The sequence below is a fragment of the Lutra lutra genome, chromosome 8, assembly GCF_902655055.1.
Source record: "Lutra lutra chromosome 8, mLutLut1.2, whole genome shotgun sequence".
In the NCBI taxonomy this organism is placed as follows: domain Eukaryota; kingdom Metazoa; phylum Chordata; class Mammalia; order Carnivora; family Mustelidae; genus Lutra; species Lutra lutra.
Genome location: NC_062285.1, coordinates 15,381,030 through 15,400,431, shown reverse-complemented (window position 1 = coordinate 15,400,431; position 19,402 = coordinate 15,381,030). Strand labels below are relative to the sequence as shown.

The 19,402-nt window shown below is 38.6% G+C and overlaps 1 protein-coding gene across 4 annotated transcripts in view; it reads right to left on the bottom strand.

Moving 5' to 3' along the window:
* Positions 1 to 6,169: 6,169 nt before the first annotated feature.
* The window catches only part of ENKUR (enkurin, TRPC channel interacting protein), a 29,951-nt gene continuing 16,718 nt past the window's right edge, over positions 6,170 to 19,402 (bottom strand). For 3 of the 4 annotated variants that reach the window (XM_047739966.1, XM_047739964.1, XM_047739963.1), the window contains exons 4-5: positions 15,979 to 16,125; positions 6,170 to 6,354 (exon numbers count right to left, since the gene is read on the bottom strand). In XM_047739966.1, the coding sequence (XP_047595922.1) occupies positions 6,178 to 6,354; positions 15,979 to 16,125 (324 nt within the window). In that variant the 3' untranslated portion in view covers positions 6,170 to 6,177. Of the gene's footprint in view, positions 6,392 to 15,978; positions 16,126 to 19,402 lie in introns of all 4 variants that reach the window. The other variant, XM_047739965.1, reaches the window with a different exon arrangement.

Here is a 19,402-nt window from a genome sequence, read left to right as displayed (position 1 = left end):
CATTTCCTTATATAGGCAACATCCCATAGAATAAAAAGTCTTATTCTAAAGGCCGTATCTGCATGTACAACTTAAAAATTTAATATGTGCATGGATTTTTTGTATCGATCTTGTGAAACAGTATGTACAGTTTCCAGGGATAATTAGCATCAACTTAGTCTGTTGCTAATTTCAGTTATTTCTTACCAAGTACATTATGAAGAAAAAGTGCATATGCCACCTTTGATGTCTTTCACCAATGAATGAATGAATCAATCAGTTGTTTACTGGGAAGACAAGATTCCTTTTTACTTAATTATTTTTTGGCCACAGGCATTGTTCTAAGAGCATAGATTCTGTGACATGGTCAAAGAGAATGTTCTTCTATAATGGCAACCACTCTGTCTAGCTAAATGGACGTACTTTTTAAAATGTTCTCTTCCTGTCCCTGTTCCCTTCCCTCCTTCTCTTTGTTCTCCACTTCTTTCCTTCTTTCTTCTAGCACTAGTTTCCTAGAGACCACTTATTTAAAGAACACCTTAGAGTAGTTGAAAACCTCAAATGACTATTATTAATAAAGTTTTCTTCTAAAAAGTCCTAAAAATTAGCAAGATTTTTGTTTTACTTAACATTCTAATATGTTAAATGGCAGACTGAGCTGGGGAGTGTTGGTGCACATCATTGGCTCTGGATCTTCTGGTGCTTTTCTGTGTCCTGATGAGATTCGAGACCAAACTTATGGATAAGCTAAGTTGAAAATAGTCGTGTACTTTGAGAGCGACAGACCATTAGAACTGGAGGGAGGGTTGAACAAAACCGACTTCAGTTTCTTTGCTTTAAAGATGAAGAGACTAAGGTTGAGGGACACTGAGTGATTTCCCAAAGGTCACGTAACTTAACCACCAGAGCCCAATTTTTTTCACCATAGCAGGTCTCAGCCAGGAAGAAACAAACCCTCCAGAAAAATTATCTTGCTCTTTTTTCCCTTATCTATGCTTGTCTTTTACTTGGAATAACCAGTGTTTATGAACAAATCACCTTCTGTGGGTTACTAAGAACTTGGAAATGAGAGAAGTTAGATTGCCCTCTTAAGAATTAATTGTGCTTCCTGCCTTGTCAATTTTTGCCATTCTAACTGGTGTAAGGTGGGGGGGAAATCAGAAGGGGAGATGAACCATGAGAGACTAAGGACTACAGGAAACCAAGTGAGGGTTTCAGAGGGGAAGGGGGTAATGGGTATTAAGAAGGGTTAGCCTGGTGATGGGTATTAGGCAGGGCACGTAGTGCATGGAGCACTGGGTGTTATACGCAAACAATGAATCATGGAACACTACATCAAAAACTAATGGTGTACTGTATGGTGACTAACATAACATAGTAATATTAAAAAAGAGTTAATTGTGCTTTTAATCAGCATGGGCCTTCTCACCTACCAAAAAATTTTCTTGAGCCGTTGAAAAGTATCCTTGGCTCTGGTGGTCAAACTGTTAATGTGGGCTGTATTAATAGACAAGTTAAGTCACATGGTAATCTTGTGACATTGACCAATGACATTAACATATCTAGAGAGATAAGAGGATTTCAGCATAAGAGTTTGAACTGCAAATACAAAACAGGAGCAGGGGAGCCAAGGTAGTAGTTGACCTGTGTCTTCCTGCTCAGAGCCGGGGAGAGGAAAACCCAGCTGGGGTGTTGAGAATTTCATTCCCTTCGTCCAACATCTCCTTTAGGAAAAGGGTCCTTCTTTTTTGAACTTCCTTGGCTTCCTTTTGAACTTCCCTTGGTTTTCTTCTGACCTCTCAGGCCACTCATTCTCTCATCTACTTGCTCCTTCCTGCTCTCCCATCTGACTTCTACATGGTAGAGTCATTGAGACCTCATTCATTGTCTTCTCACTGGATACTTTGTCCCAAGGTGATCTCATTCATGCTGATGAATTCTCAGAATTATAGCTCTATCCCAGATCTCTTTTCTTTTTTTCTTCTTTTCTTTCTTTCTTTTTTTTTTTTAGAGACAGAGAAAGAGAGAGAGTAAGCTTGTGCATGGAGGGGCAAAGGGAGAGGGAGAATCCCAAGCACGCTTCATGCACAGCACAGAGCCCAACATTGGGTTGGATCTCACAACCCTGAGATCAAGAACTGACTAAAATCAAGAGTCAGACACTTAACCAACTGAGCCACCCAGGCGCCCCTCTGACTCAAATATCTATCATCTATCTATCTATCTATCTATCTACCTATCCATCCATCCACCTATCTATATCATCTATCTCTAAATAGATGTCACAGAATTGTCATAAATACATATGTAAAATTTTATCTATCACCATCATTTATCGTCATCTATCTATCTCCAACTAAATGTCATAAGATTGTCATAAATATAAAGGTCTAAAATTACATTCTTGATCTCTTCACCTATCCTCACCAGTCTGGTCTGCCTTTAGATTTCTCCATCTCGGAAAATGGCACTTCCATTGCCTGGCTGCTAAAATCATAAATTTGGTGGTCGTCCTTGAAATCTCCCTCCTTCTCCCTTTTCAATCGATCACCGAGTTACATTTTTTAATTTTTTATATATTTCTTTTTATATATTTTTTATTTCTTTCTTTTTATATACCATGGCACTGGTATATGCCACTATGTTCTTTACCTGGAGGACTATGATAGTCTCCTAGTCTCTCCACATTCATTCATTCTTCTACTTTCACCCATGTAGTGAGTGATCATTTAAAAATAGGTTGTATTATGCTCCCTCTATGCTTAGAACATGTTAATGCCCTTTGCTTCCCTCTTCATCTTCAGCTTGAATCCTTCTCCTTTCTCTGTATACTCCAGCCCCAATGGCTGTCTTTGTCCTTTGGGTTGAGGGTTCCCTGCCCCATATTCTTCATACATTCTGCTTGGAATTTTTGACTTCTACAATCCTCTTTCCCACCTTCTTTTTTCCAACTTCTATTAATTCTTTAGTCTATTTGTAAGTGTCATGGAGACAGAAAGTAGAATGGCAGTTGCGGGGGGCTGGGGGGAGAATGGGGAGTTACTGTTTAGAGGGTATGGGTTTGTTTTATAAGATGAAAAGACTTACGGAGAAAGATGGTGGTGATGGATGCACAAGGCATGGAACATATTTAATCCCACTGAACTGTGCACTTAAAAATGCTTAAGATAGTGAGTTTTTAAATGTATTTTATCATAATAAAAAATTGATGTTCAGGTAGCAACTCAAGAGTCCTATGCCTTTTAATACATGTGCACTGGTCTCTGAGGTCCTGAGAACAGTGAACCTGTGGGCCCTCAGACGTGAGGTCAGGCTCTGGGCCACATTAATTCACTAATAAATGTCACCCATGAGGCTTTGTTGGAGACAACCTTGCGCACTTCTTTCCTTAGTGACGCTTGGCAGCATTACTGACATAAGCTTATCTTTCTTGGGGGTAGGGGGGAGAATATCTGTGCTGAGTAATTCAGGAAGTATTGCCAAGTTTTTGCCAGTTATTAAAGATAGCAGTTTCCAAATACAGTTATCATCTGCGTGTGCCGCTGAGGAGCCAGACTGGGGTAATTTCAGGCGAGGACTTCTAAACTGTTCATTCAAGTCCTTTCCTGCGACTGGACTTTATAAGCTTGGGAAGTTCTATTGATAATATGCTAATGGGCCCAGAACCAACTGGATAAAAATACTACAGAATTGAGACGTGTTCTTTGTTCATTTTTTGGTTTTTTGTTTGTTTTTGTTTTTGTTTTTGTTTTTTTCTGAGAGAGCATGAGCTTGACGGCGGGAGTGGGGAGGGGTGCAGAGAGAGAGAGAGAGAGAATCTTGACCAGGCTCCATGCCCAGCATGGAACCTCACACAGGGTTCAATCCTATGACCCTGAGATCATGACTTGAGCTGAAACCAAGAGTTAGACACTTGACCAACCAGTCACCCAGTTGCCCCCAGAATTGAAGGATTCTTAATAATAAACCTTAGCAAGGAATGTATTGTCTTTCTACATGCCAGGAATTATGCTGTTATGCTGTTATGCACACATTGTTTCATTCTGTTCCTATCACAACTCTATAAAGCACTGCTGTAGGTTATCAACCCCATCTAGACTATGAAAACATGTCCTAAAAAGATGTTGAAGCATGGTTAAGTGCTGAGCTGGGATGTGACCTTGAATCAGCCTGACTCCAGAGCTTGAGCTCATAAGCATGACAAGAGATTGCCTTCTCCCATCTTGCTCTTGGAGTTCGTTGCTAGGGTAGCAACTGCCTTGTTTAGTAGTCAAAATCCCTATCCTCTAAGTCTGATTTATGTCATGATAATAATAGCAATGGGTCATCAAAATATATGTTTGGACATCATTCATTAATTTTTTCACAAAAGTTTTTTGAGCACCTTCTATGATGTAGATTTTAGGGAATGCAGACGAAAAAGTATGGTCCCTTCTCCCCCAGAAGTTTGCAGTTTTGTGGGAAACTGCAGATAATCACATACACACAATACAATATGAGCAATACTGGAATAGGAGGACTGAATCCAAGGAGTCAAAAAGGGGTGGCACGGAAGTCTAATGTGACCCAACTCTTGAAGACCAGAGTTTCTCCGGGCAGATATGCAGGAGTAGAAAGAAAAGGGCAGAGGAAACTGTGCAAAGATTGGGTGCGGGGCGGAGGCTCTATACCTCAGTATTATAGGAATGACCCCTACAGTGGGGAGGGAGCAGCATTTCAAGGAACCAAGCTGAAGATCACAGGCAAGGGGCCAGACCATCAGATCTTTATTCTGCTCAGAGCTCTTTGGAATAGGAATAAAAACCAAGTCGAACTAGCTGCAGGAATGAACTTTGGCTTTCAGGCTCAAATACTTGCCCCAAGGTAATAAATACAGAAATGAGGTTCATAAAAAGAGGTGAAAAAAGTTTAAAGTGAGTTTTCAAAAATATTTGTATATAATCATTTTTAATCAATTAAACTTTTGTACAATTCTCTCAAATTCTGTGTGTCAAAAAGCTAAAAGTAAATACTATTTTTTCCCTATCATCCATTAGATAAAAATCAGTGTAAGCAGCAGGCATTGTGATAGCTCTGATATATTGTATTTCATGTTTTACTGAATTTCTCTAAGTTAAAATTTCATACAAGAATCTTTTCTTTTTAGACTTTCCTTATACACTTATTTTGAATTAAAGGCCTCTCTGCATACACTTATTGCTTAATAAATTAATCATACAAGTGGAAACTTTAGAATTCACCAGATAGGTATATAGGAACAAAAAAAGAAAAAGGAACATCCCATTTTAGTGAAACACCTCTAGTGAATTATTGGAGTAGCAAAGTTCTTAAAAGTTGGTATGCCCGGAAGAAGGCTATTCTCTCTGATTATCCTCAGTGATGCATTTCCTAAGTTGTCTTCTTGATTTTATGTTACCGTCTTCACTTTTCTTCCTCCCAACATAAGCCCTTCAGCATAGCTACCGTTATGGACATTGACAGTGTCTACAGTTGAGAAGAGCTGCAAATGACAGAGGCTATCAGAAATTGCATGCTGTTGGGGCACCTGGGTGGCTTGGTGGGTTAAGCCTCTGCCTTTGGCTCAGGTCATGATCTCAGGGTCCTGGGATCGAGCCCCACATGGGGCTCTCTGCTCAGTGGGGAGCCCGCTTCCCACTCTCTCTGCCTGCCTCTCTGCCTACTTGTGATCTCTTTCTGTCAAATACACAAATAAAATCTTTTAAAAAAAGAAAAAAGGAAATTGCTTGCTGTTAAATGTGTGGGAATCTTAAGCAATGTGCAGAAAGCATGGGAGTAGGAAGAAAGCATACCCCACTAAGTCCAATTCAGAATTCTACACGGTTTTTAATGTTGTGCTCTTTGTATCATCAGAATAGAAAAATTTGAAGTTCTGAGAGCTGACTTTATTCTTCAGCGCCCAGAAATGAATGTTTCTGGGAAACAAGTGTGTGAAAGTAATGGATCACCCAGAGACTGGAACACGCCACATCAAACTTCCGTTTATATGTGGAAAACCTAACGCTGGTGAAAAAACATTTTTCTCTCACGTCAGTAGAATAATTCGATTACCCTTTAATCATTGCTTCAGCATTTTGGTCAAAACTATTTTTATTCTCTTCATAGTATTTTCCCCTTTGAAAGGCAAAGTTTCACCTTTTTCCCCTATGTTACAATGACTCTATTTTTTTTCTAAATCTATTACTTCTTATTGGCGATGTAAATAATTTTGTGCTTTTCGATGACACCGATGTCATGTTCCAGTTGCTTCATTTCTTCTTCCAGCTTCTGCTTGCGGATCTTCTTTGGGATGGAGTCGATGAACACCGAGAGGGACTGAAACTCCTTATGCACCTCCTCCCAGTTCTTCTTCAGCCCCTGCAAAGGGGAACGAGAACTGTAAATACTCAGGTAGCTGCAAAAGTAACAGAAACGGTTAAAAAAATATAGTGAAGAGAAATGTAAATAGGTAAAGGAAACTGATGAAAATAACTTTACAAAATGATATGTATTTATCGAGTCCTTGGCTACAGTAACAGAAAATACTGTGCAGAGTCCAAATCCTGTCCTCGATTGTGTGCTCAGTTCCCAGAGGGAGTATTTATTTGCTCTGTTTTTAATGTTACTGTTACTCGTTATTGCCATTAAATATGCATATGCTGAGTTACGAGTAGTATGAAACTAAGCTCACAGCAAATGCTTTGGTAAAAACATGTAAGAATCGATGCCCCCCTCCCCCAAGCAAGACATATTTTTTTTTTAATTTTTTTATTTTTTTAGCATAACAGTATTCATTATTTTTGCACCACACCCAGTGCTCCATGCAATCCGTGCCCTCTACAATACCCACCACCTGGTGCCCCCAACCTCCACCCCCCACCCCTTCAAGATTCTCAGATCGTTTTTCAGAGTCCATAGAGCAAGACATATTTTTGAATAGGAAGTTATTTCTTATAAAAATTTTAGTTTTTTCCTTTAGAATTTTATAGTTCTGTTGGGGAGGGTATGTGCTATGGTGGGTGCTGTGAATTGTGTAAGACTGATGAATCACAGACCTGTACCCCTGAAACAATACATTATATGTTAATGGAAAAAAAAAAGAATATTATAGTTTTGAACCATTATCCCCATTCATCAAAAGACCTGATTTGGACTCCCATGGCATGTTTGCGTAAATTTGACTAAATGGCATTGTACAAAATGCCAAAATTCAATGTAACAGGAGATGATCTTTCATGTATTTTTTCAATATATTAGAAAGAATGCTTCATATAGTCAAGGGGTCTATGCTTTCCATTAATGTATACCAGAAATAACTGAGATGTCATTAAATGTAACACACATGCTAATTCAGTAATGTAGTTAATGCTTTATATTCTCAGAAGCTGACAGATTCAAAATTAGGGATCTCTAAGGAGCAATAAAGGTTCTTTTCATCTGCCTAGTCCCCATTTCTCATCACAGTGCACTAGAGGGTCTCATTGACAAAATGGGCTGAAACCTCTAATCAAATTCAAGCTATGAAACTTTTGCAAAATTAACACTTTCTGTTATTCACTATAGGTATACAAATCACTTTATTTACACAAAAAACAAAAGGCCAAACTGAAAGTTGAATTTAAAATATTGCCTTGGGGCGCCTGGGTGGGTTAAAGCCTCTGCCTTTGGCTCAGGTCATGATCCCAGGACAGTGGGATCGAGCCCCGCATCAGGCTCTCTGCTCAGTGGGGAGCCTGCTTAGTCGCCCCCTGCTCCCTCTGCCTGCCTCTCTGCCTACTTGTGATCTCTGTCAAATAAATAAATTAAATCTTCAAATAAATAAATAAATACATAAAATATTGCCTTGAAAATATGGTGCTTGAAATCCATGACTATATATTTAGGTGTAAGACAAGATTAGAAGTGTCTTATATAATAGTATCTTCATAATAAGCCCTCACAGTACAAATTTAATCTTGTAGAAACTTTTGGGGGATAACAAAATTTCAGTGATTTATTCCTGTGCTTAGGTGGGCCCATGATGCTAGGGAGAAGGTACACTGTATAGACCAGGTTGGCTGGGGAAAAGGGCAACAGATTTTGAACACTTATTGAGTGAGACGAAATGAGATTTAAGGAAAGGCAAAGAATGAGGAAAAACATCCAGGTTACATGTTAAAAAGAGGGGAATGGGTTAGCACAGTTCTTCATAGTGTATGAGATGTATTCCAAAAAGGCGTCCTCAGAAGAATTCCTTTTTCATAGCCTTTCATTATGAAACAGGAACTATGTTTCCACAGAGCTCCACAGGGGTATGTACCGCAGGGAGGAAATCTATGCATTTATACACTTTCAAATATCAAAGGTTTTTCATAGCTCCTTAAGTGGTATTTCCACATTACTTGTGGTCACAGCAGCTACACTTTTTCTCTGCAGCCTTTATCTTTTAAAGGATAGTTTGCTTTATCTTCCAGTGTGTACAAAAACCTTTGAATCAAAGTCAACAGGCGGGGATGGGAACTAAATGTAACTGATATATTATATTGACATAGCCTCTCTGCTGTTTTTAAGACTTATTTCTGTTATTTCACCGAAAAAATCTTTTATTCATTGCAGGAATAGTGATTTTCTTTTTTTCTTAGTTGACTTTTTCTCTTTTGTATTTTATTTATTTATTTTTATTGTTAGTTTGAGAAAAGCTTCAAATAGGGAGAAGCAGTCATAAAATAAGTAAGAAGTGCCTTCAGTTCCATGAAGGATCTCGTCTGCTTGGGGACCAGGGCAGGGTGGCATGGGGTGGCTCCCCACACCATTGCCCCGCTCTTTCAACCTGCAGCGCTGGTGGGAGGAGAGAGAGGTTGGGGCATTTCTTCTTCCTCTCCCTTGATGTACCTGGACCCTCGTTCTGGCTCACGTGTCTGTAAGGGCAACACTACTCAGTAGCCCCCTCTTCCAGGCTCCAGATCTTACCAGGCTCTGGTAACACTGTTTCTTGCCTCTGCCCTTTGAGCCTAGAGTAGTGATGGATTCCCACTGTCCTTAGTCCTGGGGTGCTTCAGGGTTATTTGTTGTTGTTGTTGGCTCCCTTAGCCCTGCTTTCCTTCTGTAAATAGTTCCTTCATAATTGCCCTTCAGGATCCTGGCTGGTGGTGCCTTGTATTTCCTGCTGGATCTCCGACTGACAAGCTTCCTTTTGTTACTTCCTATGCACGCATGTACAATGTCACGGGGGAGCACTGGCCTAGGAATTGGCCGATGTGGGTTTTAGTCCCTGTTTGGCTCCTTGCTAATTTTGGAACCAAGGGCAAGTGTAAACCAAACTCGAAGTTCACTGTCGGTAAAGAGTGCATTTGTCTCGCTCACAGTGGTATCCCCTGGGCTGGGCACAGTTCCTGTTCAAATGAATGAATAGATAAACGAATAAAACTCAATATATTTTCATTTTATATCCTCATATGTCCAATGGAAGTGGGAAATGATTAGACCATATGATCCTCTAGGTATAGTGAGACTGTTATTTTATGAAGAATGAGCAGGATGTGGCCTACTCAGGGACATACAACTATATATACTGTCTTATTAGTGCTGTGGGCAGCTCTTACTCAGGGAGGGAAACGTGATGGGGTTTATCAGGACCAGAGCTGGTGCCTCTGTTACCATGGTAGCTAGAGTACCTGTAATAAGACATATAAGAAGGGTCTGCTATTAGCCTATCAAATCTGTAGTGACCATATTAGGAAACTGAGGGCTGCTTTTCCCCTAGAGCCAAAAAAACACAGGACAGAGGAGCCTTTCCTTCTGAGGGAAGTTCTTGTTCCTCTCTTTTCCTGTGTTTTTTTTTTTTTAAGATTTTTTTATTTATTTGACAGACAGAGATCACAAGCAGGCAGAGAGGCAGGCAGAGAGAGAGGGGGAAGCAGGCTCCCTGCTGAGCAGAGAGCCTGATGCGGGGCTAGACCCCAGGACCCTGGGATCACGACCTGAGCCGAAGGCAGAGGCTTAACCCACTGAGCCACCCAGGTGCCCCATGTTTTTGTTTTTTTTTTTTTAAAGTAGAATATTACATAATATCAGTTTCAGGTGTACAACATAATGATTTGATATTCATATACATTATGGAATAATCAGCATGAGTCTAGCTACAGTGTCACTGTACAAAGATACAAAATATTTTTTTCTTGGGATGAAGACTTTTAAGATTCACACTTTCAGCCACTTTCAAATATATGACACAATATTACTGACTAGCGTCATCATGGGGTACATTACATCCCCAGACTTATTTTATTTTTTTTAATATTTTATTTATTTGACAGAGAGAGAGATCACAAGTAGGCAGAGAGGCAGGCAGAGAGAGAGGGGGAAGCAGGGTCCCCGCTGAACGGAGAACCCAATGCGGGGCTTGATCCCAGGACTCTGAGATCATGACCTGAGCCAAAGGCAGAAGCTCAACCCACTGAGCCACCCAGGTGCCCCCCCAGACTTATTTTATTAATGGAAGTTTGTATCTCTTGATTCCCTTCACCCACTTCACCTACCCCCGGCCTCTTTCCCCTCTGGCAACCGCCACTCTGTGCTCTTTTTATGAGTTCTGTTTTGTTTTGTTTGTTTTGCTTTTTAGATTCCATGTGTAAGTGGAATTGCATAGAATGTCTTTTTGTGTGTGACTTATTTCACTTCGCATCACACACACATACACACATACACACACACACACACACACACACACACATGCGTCCCATCTTCCTAATCCATTCGGACATCATTGGGGAGGTTGCTTCCATATCTTGGCTATTGTAAATAATGCTACAGTAAACATGGTGGGGACATATACACTTTCAAATGAGTTGTCTTCATTCTCTGGATAAATACCCAGAAGAGGGATCGCTGGATCATATGGTAGTTCTATTTTTAATTTTTGAGGAACCTCCATACTGTTTCTTACAGCAACTGCACCAATTTGCATTCCTGCCAACAGGGCACAAGTGTTCCCTTTTCTCTATATCATCACCAACGCTTGTTATTTATTGTCCGTTTGATAAAAGCCATTCTGACAGGTGTGAGGTGGTATTTCATTGTGGTTTTGAATTTGCACTTCCCCAATCATTGGTGATGTTGAGCATCTTTTCATGTGCCAGTCCGTATCTCTTCTTTGGGAAAATATCTATTCAGGTCCTCTGCCTGTTTTTTAATTGGTTTGTTTGGGGGTGTTTTGTTGTGGTGGTGGTTGAATTGTAGGAGTTCTTTATATATTTTGGATATTAACCTCTCATCATAGACAATTTGCAAATATCTTCCCTTCAGGAAGTTGCCTTTTCATTTTGTTGATGGTTTCCTTCTCTGTGCAGAAGCTTTCTGGTTTGATGTCGTCCCAGGTGTTCATTTTTGCTTTTGTCACCCTTGCCTTTAGAGTCAGGTTCCAAAAAACCATTGCCAAGAGGGATATTAAGGAGTTTGCCACCTAGGTTTTCTTCTAGGAATTTTATGGCTTCAGGTCTACATTCAGGTCTTTAACCGATCTTGAGTTAATTTTTGCATATGGTGTAAGATAATGGTTCAGTTTTATTCGTGTTTGGTTGTCCATTTTTCCCAATATCCTTTTTGAGAAGACTGTTCTTTTCTCACTGTATATTCTTGCCTCATTTGTCATAAATTAATTGACCATATATGCAGGGTTTATTTTGGGGCTGTCTATTCTGTACCTTTGATCTATGTGTCTGTTTTATGCCATCGCCACATTGTTTTTTAATTACTATATCTTAGTAATGCAGTTTGAAATCAGGGAGTGTGATGCCTTCAACTTTGTACTTCTTTCTCAAGATTACTTTGGCTGTCGGGGATCTTTTGTGGTGCTACACAAGTTTTAGGATTATTTGTTCCATTTCTCTGAAAAGTGCTATTGTTCCATTTCTGTGAAAAATTTTGATAGGGATTACATTGAATCTGTAGATTGCTTTGAGTATTAGGGGTATTTTAACAATATAAATTATTTAAATAAATAAAATCTTTAAAAAGGGGGGGACACCTGGGTGGTTCAGTGGGTTAAAGCCTCTGCCTTCGGGTTAGATCATGATCCCAGGGTCCTGGGATCAAGCCCCGCATTGGGCTCTCTGCTCAGCAGGGAGCCTGGTTCCTCGTCTCTCTCTCTTTCTCTGCCTGCCTCTCTGCCTACTTGTGATCTCTGTCAAATAAATAAATAAAGTTTTTAAAATATATATATATATATACATATACATATGTATATATATATATATATATATATATATATATATATATATATATAAATTCTTTTGATCCATGAACAGGAGATATCTTTCAATTTAGTCTGCCTTCTTTAATTTCTTTCATCAATGTCTTCTAAGTTTTCAGTGCACAGATCTTTCACCTTTTGGTTAAATTTATTCCTAGGTATTTTATTCTTTTTATTGCAACTGTAACTGGAATTAGTCTCTTAATTTCTGTTTCTAATAGTTTGCTGTTAGTGTATAAAAACACAACAGATTTTTGTGTATGGATTTTATGTCATGCAACTTTACTAAATTTGTTTACTAGTTCTTTTTTTTTTTAAGATTTTATTTATTTATTTGACAGACAGAGATCACAAGTAGGCAGAGAGGCAGGCGTGGGGGGGGCAGCGGGAAGCAGGCTCCCCGATGAGCAGAGAGCCCGATGCGGTGCTCGATCCCAGGCCCTTGGGATCATGACCTGAGCTGAAGGCAGAGGCTTTAACCCACTGAACCACCCAGGCGCCCCTGTTTACTAGTTCTAAGAGATGTTTGGAGGAGTCTTTATATATAAAATCACGTCATCCACAAGCAGTGAGTTTAACTTCTTTTCCAATTTGAATGGCTTTTATTTCTTTTTCCTGCCTAATTGTTCTGTGTAGCACTTCCAATGCTGTGTTGAATGAAAGTGTTAAGAGTGAGCATCTTGTCTTATTCCTGATCTTAAAGGAAAAGTTCTCAGTTTTTCACTGTTCACATGATGTTAGCTGTGGGCTTGTCATAGACAGCCTTTATTATGTTGATTTTATCAGTAAACTGATGTTGAATATTGTCAAATGCTTTTGCTGCATCTATTGAGATAATCATATGGTTTTTATCCTTCATTTTATTACTATATTATATCAATATTGATTGATTTATGGATACTGAGCCATCTTTTCATCCCTGGAATAAATCCCACTTGATCATGGTAAATGGTACATTTAATGAATTGTTGAAGTTGATTTGCTAATATTTTGTTGAGGATTTTGTATGATGTTCAACAGGGATATTTACGGCCTATGATTTGCGAGCGTATGTGGTGTCCTTGAATTGTTTTGGTATCAGGGTAATGCTGGCCTTGTAAAATGAATTTGGAAGGCTTCCCTCATGTTCGATTTCTTGGAAGAGTTTGAGGAGGATAGATGTTAAATCTTTGAATGTTTGGTAGAATTCGTCAGTGAAGCCATCTGGCCCTGAACTTTCACTTGTTGGGAGTTTTCTGATTACTGTTTAAATCTACTTACTAGTACTTGGTCTATGCAGATTTTCTACTTCTTCATGATTCAGTCTTGGAAGATTGTATGTTTCTAGGAATTTATCCATTTCTTTTAGATATCCAAAATGTTGGCATAGACCTGTTCATAGTATTCTTTTATGATCATTTGTATTCCTGTGTTCAGTTGTAATTTTTTCTCTTTCATTTCTGATTGTATTTATTTAGGCCCTCTTTCTCTTTTTTCTTAGTGAGCCCAGCTAAAGGTTAATTTAGTTTATCTTTTTAGAGAACCATCTCTTACTTTCATTGATATTTTCTAGTCTTTTAGTTTCTATTTCATTTATTTCCACTCTTTATTATTCCATCTTTATTATTTCCTTCCTTCCAGAACTTTGGGCTTCTTTTGTTCTTCTTTTTCTGGTTCCCTTAGGTGTAAAGTTAGATGGTGTGCTTGAGATTTTTGTTGTTATAAAATTCCCTCTTAAATTGTCATCCCATAGATTTTGGTTGTATTTCTATTTTCATTTGCCTGAAAGTATTTTTTTTTAAGATTTTATTTATTTAGGGAGAGAATGTGGAAGCAGGAGGAGAGGCCCAAGGAGAGGGAGACAGAGAATCTCAAGCAGACTACACTGAGCATGGAGCCCAACATAGGGCTTGATCTCATCACCCTGAGATCATGACCTGAGCCAAAACAAAGAGTCAGACACTTAACTGACTGAGCCACTCAGGCACCCCTAAAGTATTTTTGGAATTCTCCTTTGATTTCTTCATTGAGCCATTAGTTGTTCATTAGCATATTATTTAATCTCCATATGTTTGTGATTTTTCCAGTTTTCTTCTTGTATTTGATTTTTAGTTTTATACTGTTATAAGTGGAAAAGATGCTTGATATGATTTCAGTCTTCTTAAATTTATTGAGACTTGTTTTGTGGCTTAACATACGATCTATCCTGGAAAATGTTCTCAAGAACACTTGAGAAGAATGTGTATTCAGGTTTGGGATGGAATGTTCTGTTTCTCTCTGTTAAGTGCGTCTGGTCTAATGTGTTGTTTAAGGCTGAGGTTTCCTTATTGATTTTCTGTCTGGATGATCTATCCATTGGTGGTTTTGTGTTCTTTTTTTCAGCATTGGTTAGATATAAAAACCTGGCTTTCACAAAAGCATGTACTTTCTATAAATGGTAGATTCAAACTAGAGAGAGGTGGAGTGCAAGAAGGAGAAAGAGAAAGAGCAAGAGAGAAAGGGAAAGAGAGAATGGACCAAAAACCAGTACTCTGAAAATGACATCCAAAGTCCCACCTCCATGTCCGCTAGCCTTCTTGCCTACCTTCTTCCTTTCTTCTTTCCAGCACACCAATATTAAGCCTCCGTGTTTATACTGTGGCACCAAGTTAGGCACAAAGGAGACTGCTGTCAACAAAGAGACACAGTCTTTGCCTTTAGGTCAGCTCTGCTGTCCAGAAGACCCTCTTACTCTGAAGTTTAAGGCCAAGCTAAATCCTTCATCAGATACTCAGTCTTAGAACCTGATAAAACTTATGATCTCTACCTAACACACACACACACACACACACACACACACACATCTACATATGTGCATATATACATATCACCTCTCCTCCATTATATTACAACATTATCTATAGTAGAATTTTATCTTATGTCCTTTTTAATATCCTTGAGGCTTAGCATGATACTTAATGCAAAACAGGAATTAGTAAATGTTTAATAATGATTATAACATTAATAAAATATTAGGAATTTAAACAGCTTACAAATCTATTTTCAACAGAAGTTTATGTGGACAAAATTTTTTTTTCTGTTTTTAAAAGGTCACTAGAAATGACTTTGTAGAAATCTTTCAAAACAACAAAACAAGAATAAAGTACTAGTTTTACCTCTATAAGAGATATCATTGACTATAGAAGAGTACAATTAGGTGCTTAATAAATACTCTCTAATGATATTGTATATACTTCAGATAAAAGACTTGCAGTAAACACATAAGATCATATATCTCTATGCCTATTTTATTCAAAATAAAGAAAATATATAAAAAAACCTAACACCTGCTTATTTTAAAATTTGGACATTTGGCTTATAACAAAGAAAAAAAAAAGTTGGCCTAAGAGCAGCTTCAATTATTCTAGAGCTCCATCTAGTGAAAAATATCTATTTTATGGATATTATTTTTGAAAAATCTAGGGACATGACAAGAAAAATAAAAATGCCTTTTGGCTTTACTTACTCATGTTGGCTGAAGCAGAAGGCGGGCTTCATACAACATTAACTGCCCCCAAGAAAAAACGGAAGTTCACAAAATTGGAAACAAAATATTATCCAATAATTCCTAGTATAACTTTTGCTCTCCCCAAAGGCTCAGTGTACCGCACATACTCCTCACCATAACCCAAAGAGAGTGTTCTGATTCAAAGTCAAGACGCGAGCTTATAATAGTCATTGATGGTGGATGGACCCTTCCTTCAGAGATGTTCCAAAGGACTACTACATATGAATATAAATTACAGAACACTTACCTGCAGAACGGCCTCTCTTTCTTCATCAGACAGCCTTTTCATAGCTGCTTTCCTAAGGTTTTCCTGGATATAATTATCATATTCTTCTTGGGCTTTCCTAACTTCCTCATTTCGCTTACATATATATTCTGGTGTGACGCCATAATCCTTATAAGGATGTTTCAGAAAAAAAAAATTAATATCCTGAATGCAGTCTTACATGCATGCATATATCAACTAATGACTGGGAGAAAAAGAAATGTTACAGATTTTTTTGGAGCAAAGCCTTTGCTCCAAACATGACAAATTGACAAAATTCAATGCTTGCTTGTCTGTTTTTCTTTTCCCGTTGGGAACTAGTTGGTTCTCAGCTTTTAAAACCATCCGAATTGTTATTGTGGTTGCTTGTTTCTTGTCTTCTGAATGTTTCCAGCACCTGTTCCTGGCTGATGACTCCGCCCTGGTTTCACCTCTAAGAGTTGGCTTTTCTTTATTTCTTTTAGGTGCTTCAGCTCGTACCTTTAAATATCTTGAATATCTTGAGGTCTCTTCTGCAAGTTCTTCTTACGTAAAAGAGGATAAAGGCTTCCAAAGTATAGTCAAGAACCGAATACACAACGCACATCTGCTTTAAGTAAAAACACTTGGGACCCTAAGGTTGTTTTTGGAATGCAAAATCCATTTTGAAGTTTCCTGGACCGCTTACAAGGACTGATAGTGAAACAATCTGCTGTGATTTTGTTTTCAGACTAGCGACTGTGCTTGATACCACTGCGTACAGAAATCGAACTATACTATTCCTTGTTTATTTTTCAAAAAATTATTTGAGAATTTACTTGATGCCAGGTATACTAGTGAATAAGAAGATTTCTATCCGTATGGAATGTGCATTCTGTGGTGAGAGAAACTCACGAAAAATAGAGTATAAAATAATATATGTATCAGTGCTCCAAACTGAAACAAAGAATAGTAAGGGGAAGAAAGAAATAAGATCTATTTTAGATAAATAAGGAGCTCAGTGAAAAACTCTCTGAGGAAGCAGCAGTTAAGAGGTAGGATAGTCATTAAAATTATTTGTAGACCTTCTGGTTCTTCTCCTTCTAGGCAGTTGATGAGACAACACTTTGCTCATCCACTTGACGTAAGATGTGATCATGTGACCTGACTTGTCCAGTGATAGTGCAAGTAGCCTCTGTCCCTTTTGGGTAGAAGCCTCAAGAATTAATTGATGACTTGCCATGTTCTTTTTCTACTTAGTATAATGATGGGAAATATTTCAGTTTGCCTGGGTCTTGGAATGAGGACAAGAAGAAGAGCTTCCAACCCTTAATGGACGTGGAGCATAAGCAAACAATAAAACTTACTTGCTTTTAGCTGCTGAAATTGGGGTTATTTTTTTTACCAAAGCATAACTTAACCCATCCTGGCTAAAAAAAGGAGAGTTTGAAATCCTAGCTATAAGTGTGTTCTGGCAAGTTGCAAAACACTCTACAAATAAATTCTAAGTGCACAGTATTCTGGTAAGTTAGAGCAGTGATAAATAGTCCAATTCATTTCAGCAAACACTGAGGGCAAAACTTCATCACAACTAAGTAGTTACTGATGCTCATAACAATGATTCTGAGTCATCACCAAAACATTAAATTATATTGGGCATATTCTGTTTAATAAAGGGAATAACGTAATATCTTTTAGGAAGAAGAAATGTCTTGCACATGGCTAAAAGCTTCAGTGACCCAAAATATTCCCAGGGCTGGACCACTAAGGGCTAATGAATATTCTTAATGTAATAATTACTAATACCCACCCTCTATTGAACTTTTATTAGGTGCCAGATAGTGTATCAAGTGCTTGATAGATTTTATATCATTTAATTCTCACTACAACCCTGTGATAAATCTAATAATATGTGAAAGATCACAGAGTTAAGTGGCAGAGACAGAATCTGAGACGAGGTCTCACGTCCATTGCCGTAGACCTCAGGCAATCATCAGTGCTTCCATTTGTTTTCACAGATGGTTTCCCATGGCACAAATGTGCACACAATACTTTACTTGAAACTAAAACATGAGGTTCCCTCACTTTTTAAAAAAATGGCATTGCCCTTTAAAGACTTGATCTCTCACTTACCATTAATAGGTTTTATCTTTTTTAAAACTTTATAATTTCCTTCACATAGGATTTTATTTATTTATTTGAGAGAGAGAGAGAGAAAGAGAGAATGAGCAGGGGAAGGACAGAGGGAGAAGCAGATTCCTGGCTGATCAAGGAGCAGTATGTGGGCTCGATCCCAGGACCCTGAGATCATGACCAGAGCCAAAGGCAGCTGCCCAACTGACTGAGCCACTCAGGTGCCTCAAGTCTTAAAAACATAGCTCTGATCAGTGGAAAGTAAGCTGAGAAAGTCCTTCATGAGCCCTGAAGGCCCAGCCAGCAACACCAAGAGTCTAATGGGTGCAGAGTGTTTGCATGGCTTGGTAAACAAGCACCGGGAGGCTAACTTAATATTTTTCTGTCTCCATGATGAATACTCTCAATTTCCTCTTCAGGATAGAAAATGTATTAAAGTGGACAGCTTAGGCAGAAGGCAGCCAGAAGGAGGGGCACAGCGTGGGCAGTTGGTGGCATAACCAGCAAAGAAGAAGGGTTTTACATCCTAGTGGATAAATAGTGGTTTGGAAGTTGCCTTAAAGAGCCAGCCAGAAGAGTGAAATTTCTGTTTTTCCACCCCCATTGGGACAAGGGCTATGAGAAGCCTTCAGGGCACCGGAGGAAGTATTCACAGAGGCCGGAAACAACTTCGTCACCCCGTGCTACGAACCCTTAGACACCTGCTAAGGTCTCCCGAAAGTGTCTTAGCTTGATGAGTGACAGGAGTTTCGCAGAGAGTAAGTGGTGTACTCTGACAACAGCTGTGAGGTTCCTGTTTGGCGTTGGATTCATCATGGTAGATCCTTGGACTACCTCGATGTAAACCCCTCATACACCACTATTGCAATTTCTGTTTTTCCTCTTCCTTCCTTTCTTCCTTCTGTCCTTCCTTTCTTTTTTGCAACACTATATTGTTATGGATTATCATTCTTTAAGATTTTGCATTCGCATTTTACGACGTGTGTTCCAAGCAGTTTTACACTGTGTACGCATACAAAGTAAAATAGGTTTTGTATAAGGTGTTTTTGTAAGCTCTTTAAATTTTAAAGATCTTCTATATCTAAACAAACTGAAGGTCCTATAATTTTCAACAATGAAATTGTATGCCTATCTGGTAAGCACCTTTTCAGATAGAGATGAAGGTCCCAAAAGGACTAGATTGTACAGTACTTTAACGTCTGCTTTATTCCAGACACATTGAAGTTGAAATTGTAATGTGACTCATTTATACTACATTGATAGGATGGATGGCTCTAAAATCATCTTCCTCTTCATTTTTCCTCATTCTGTTACC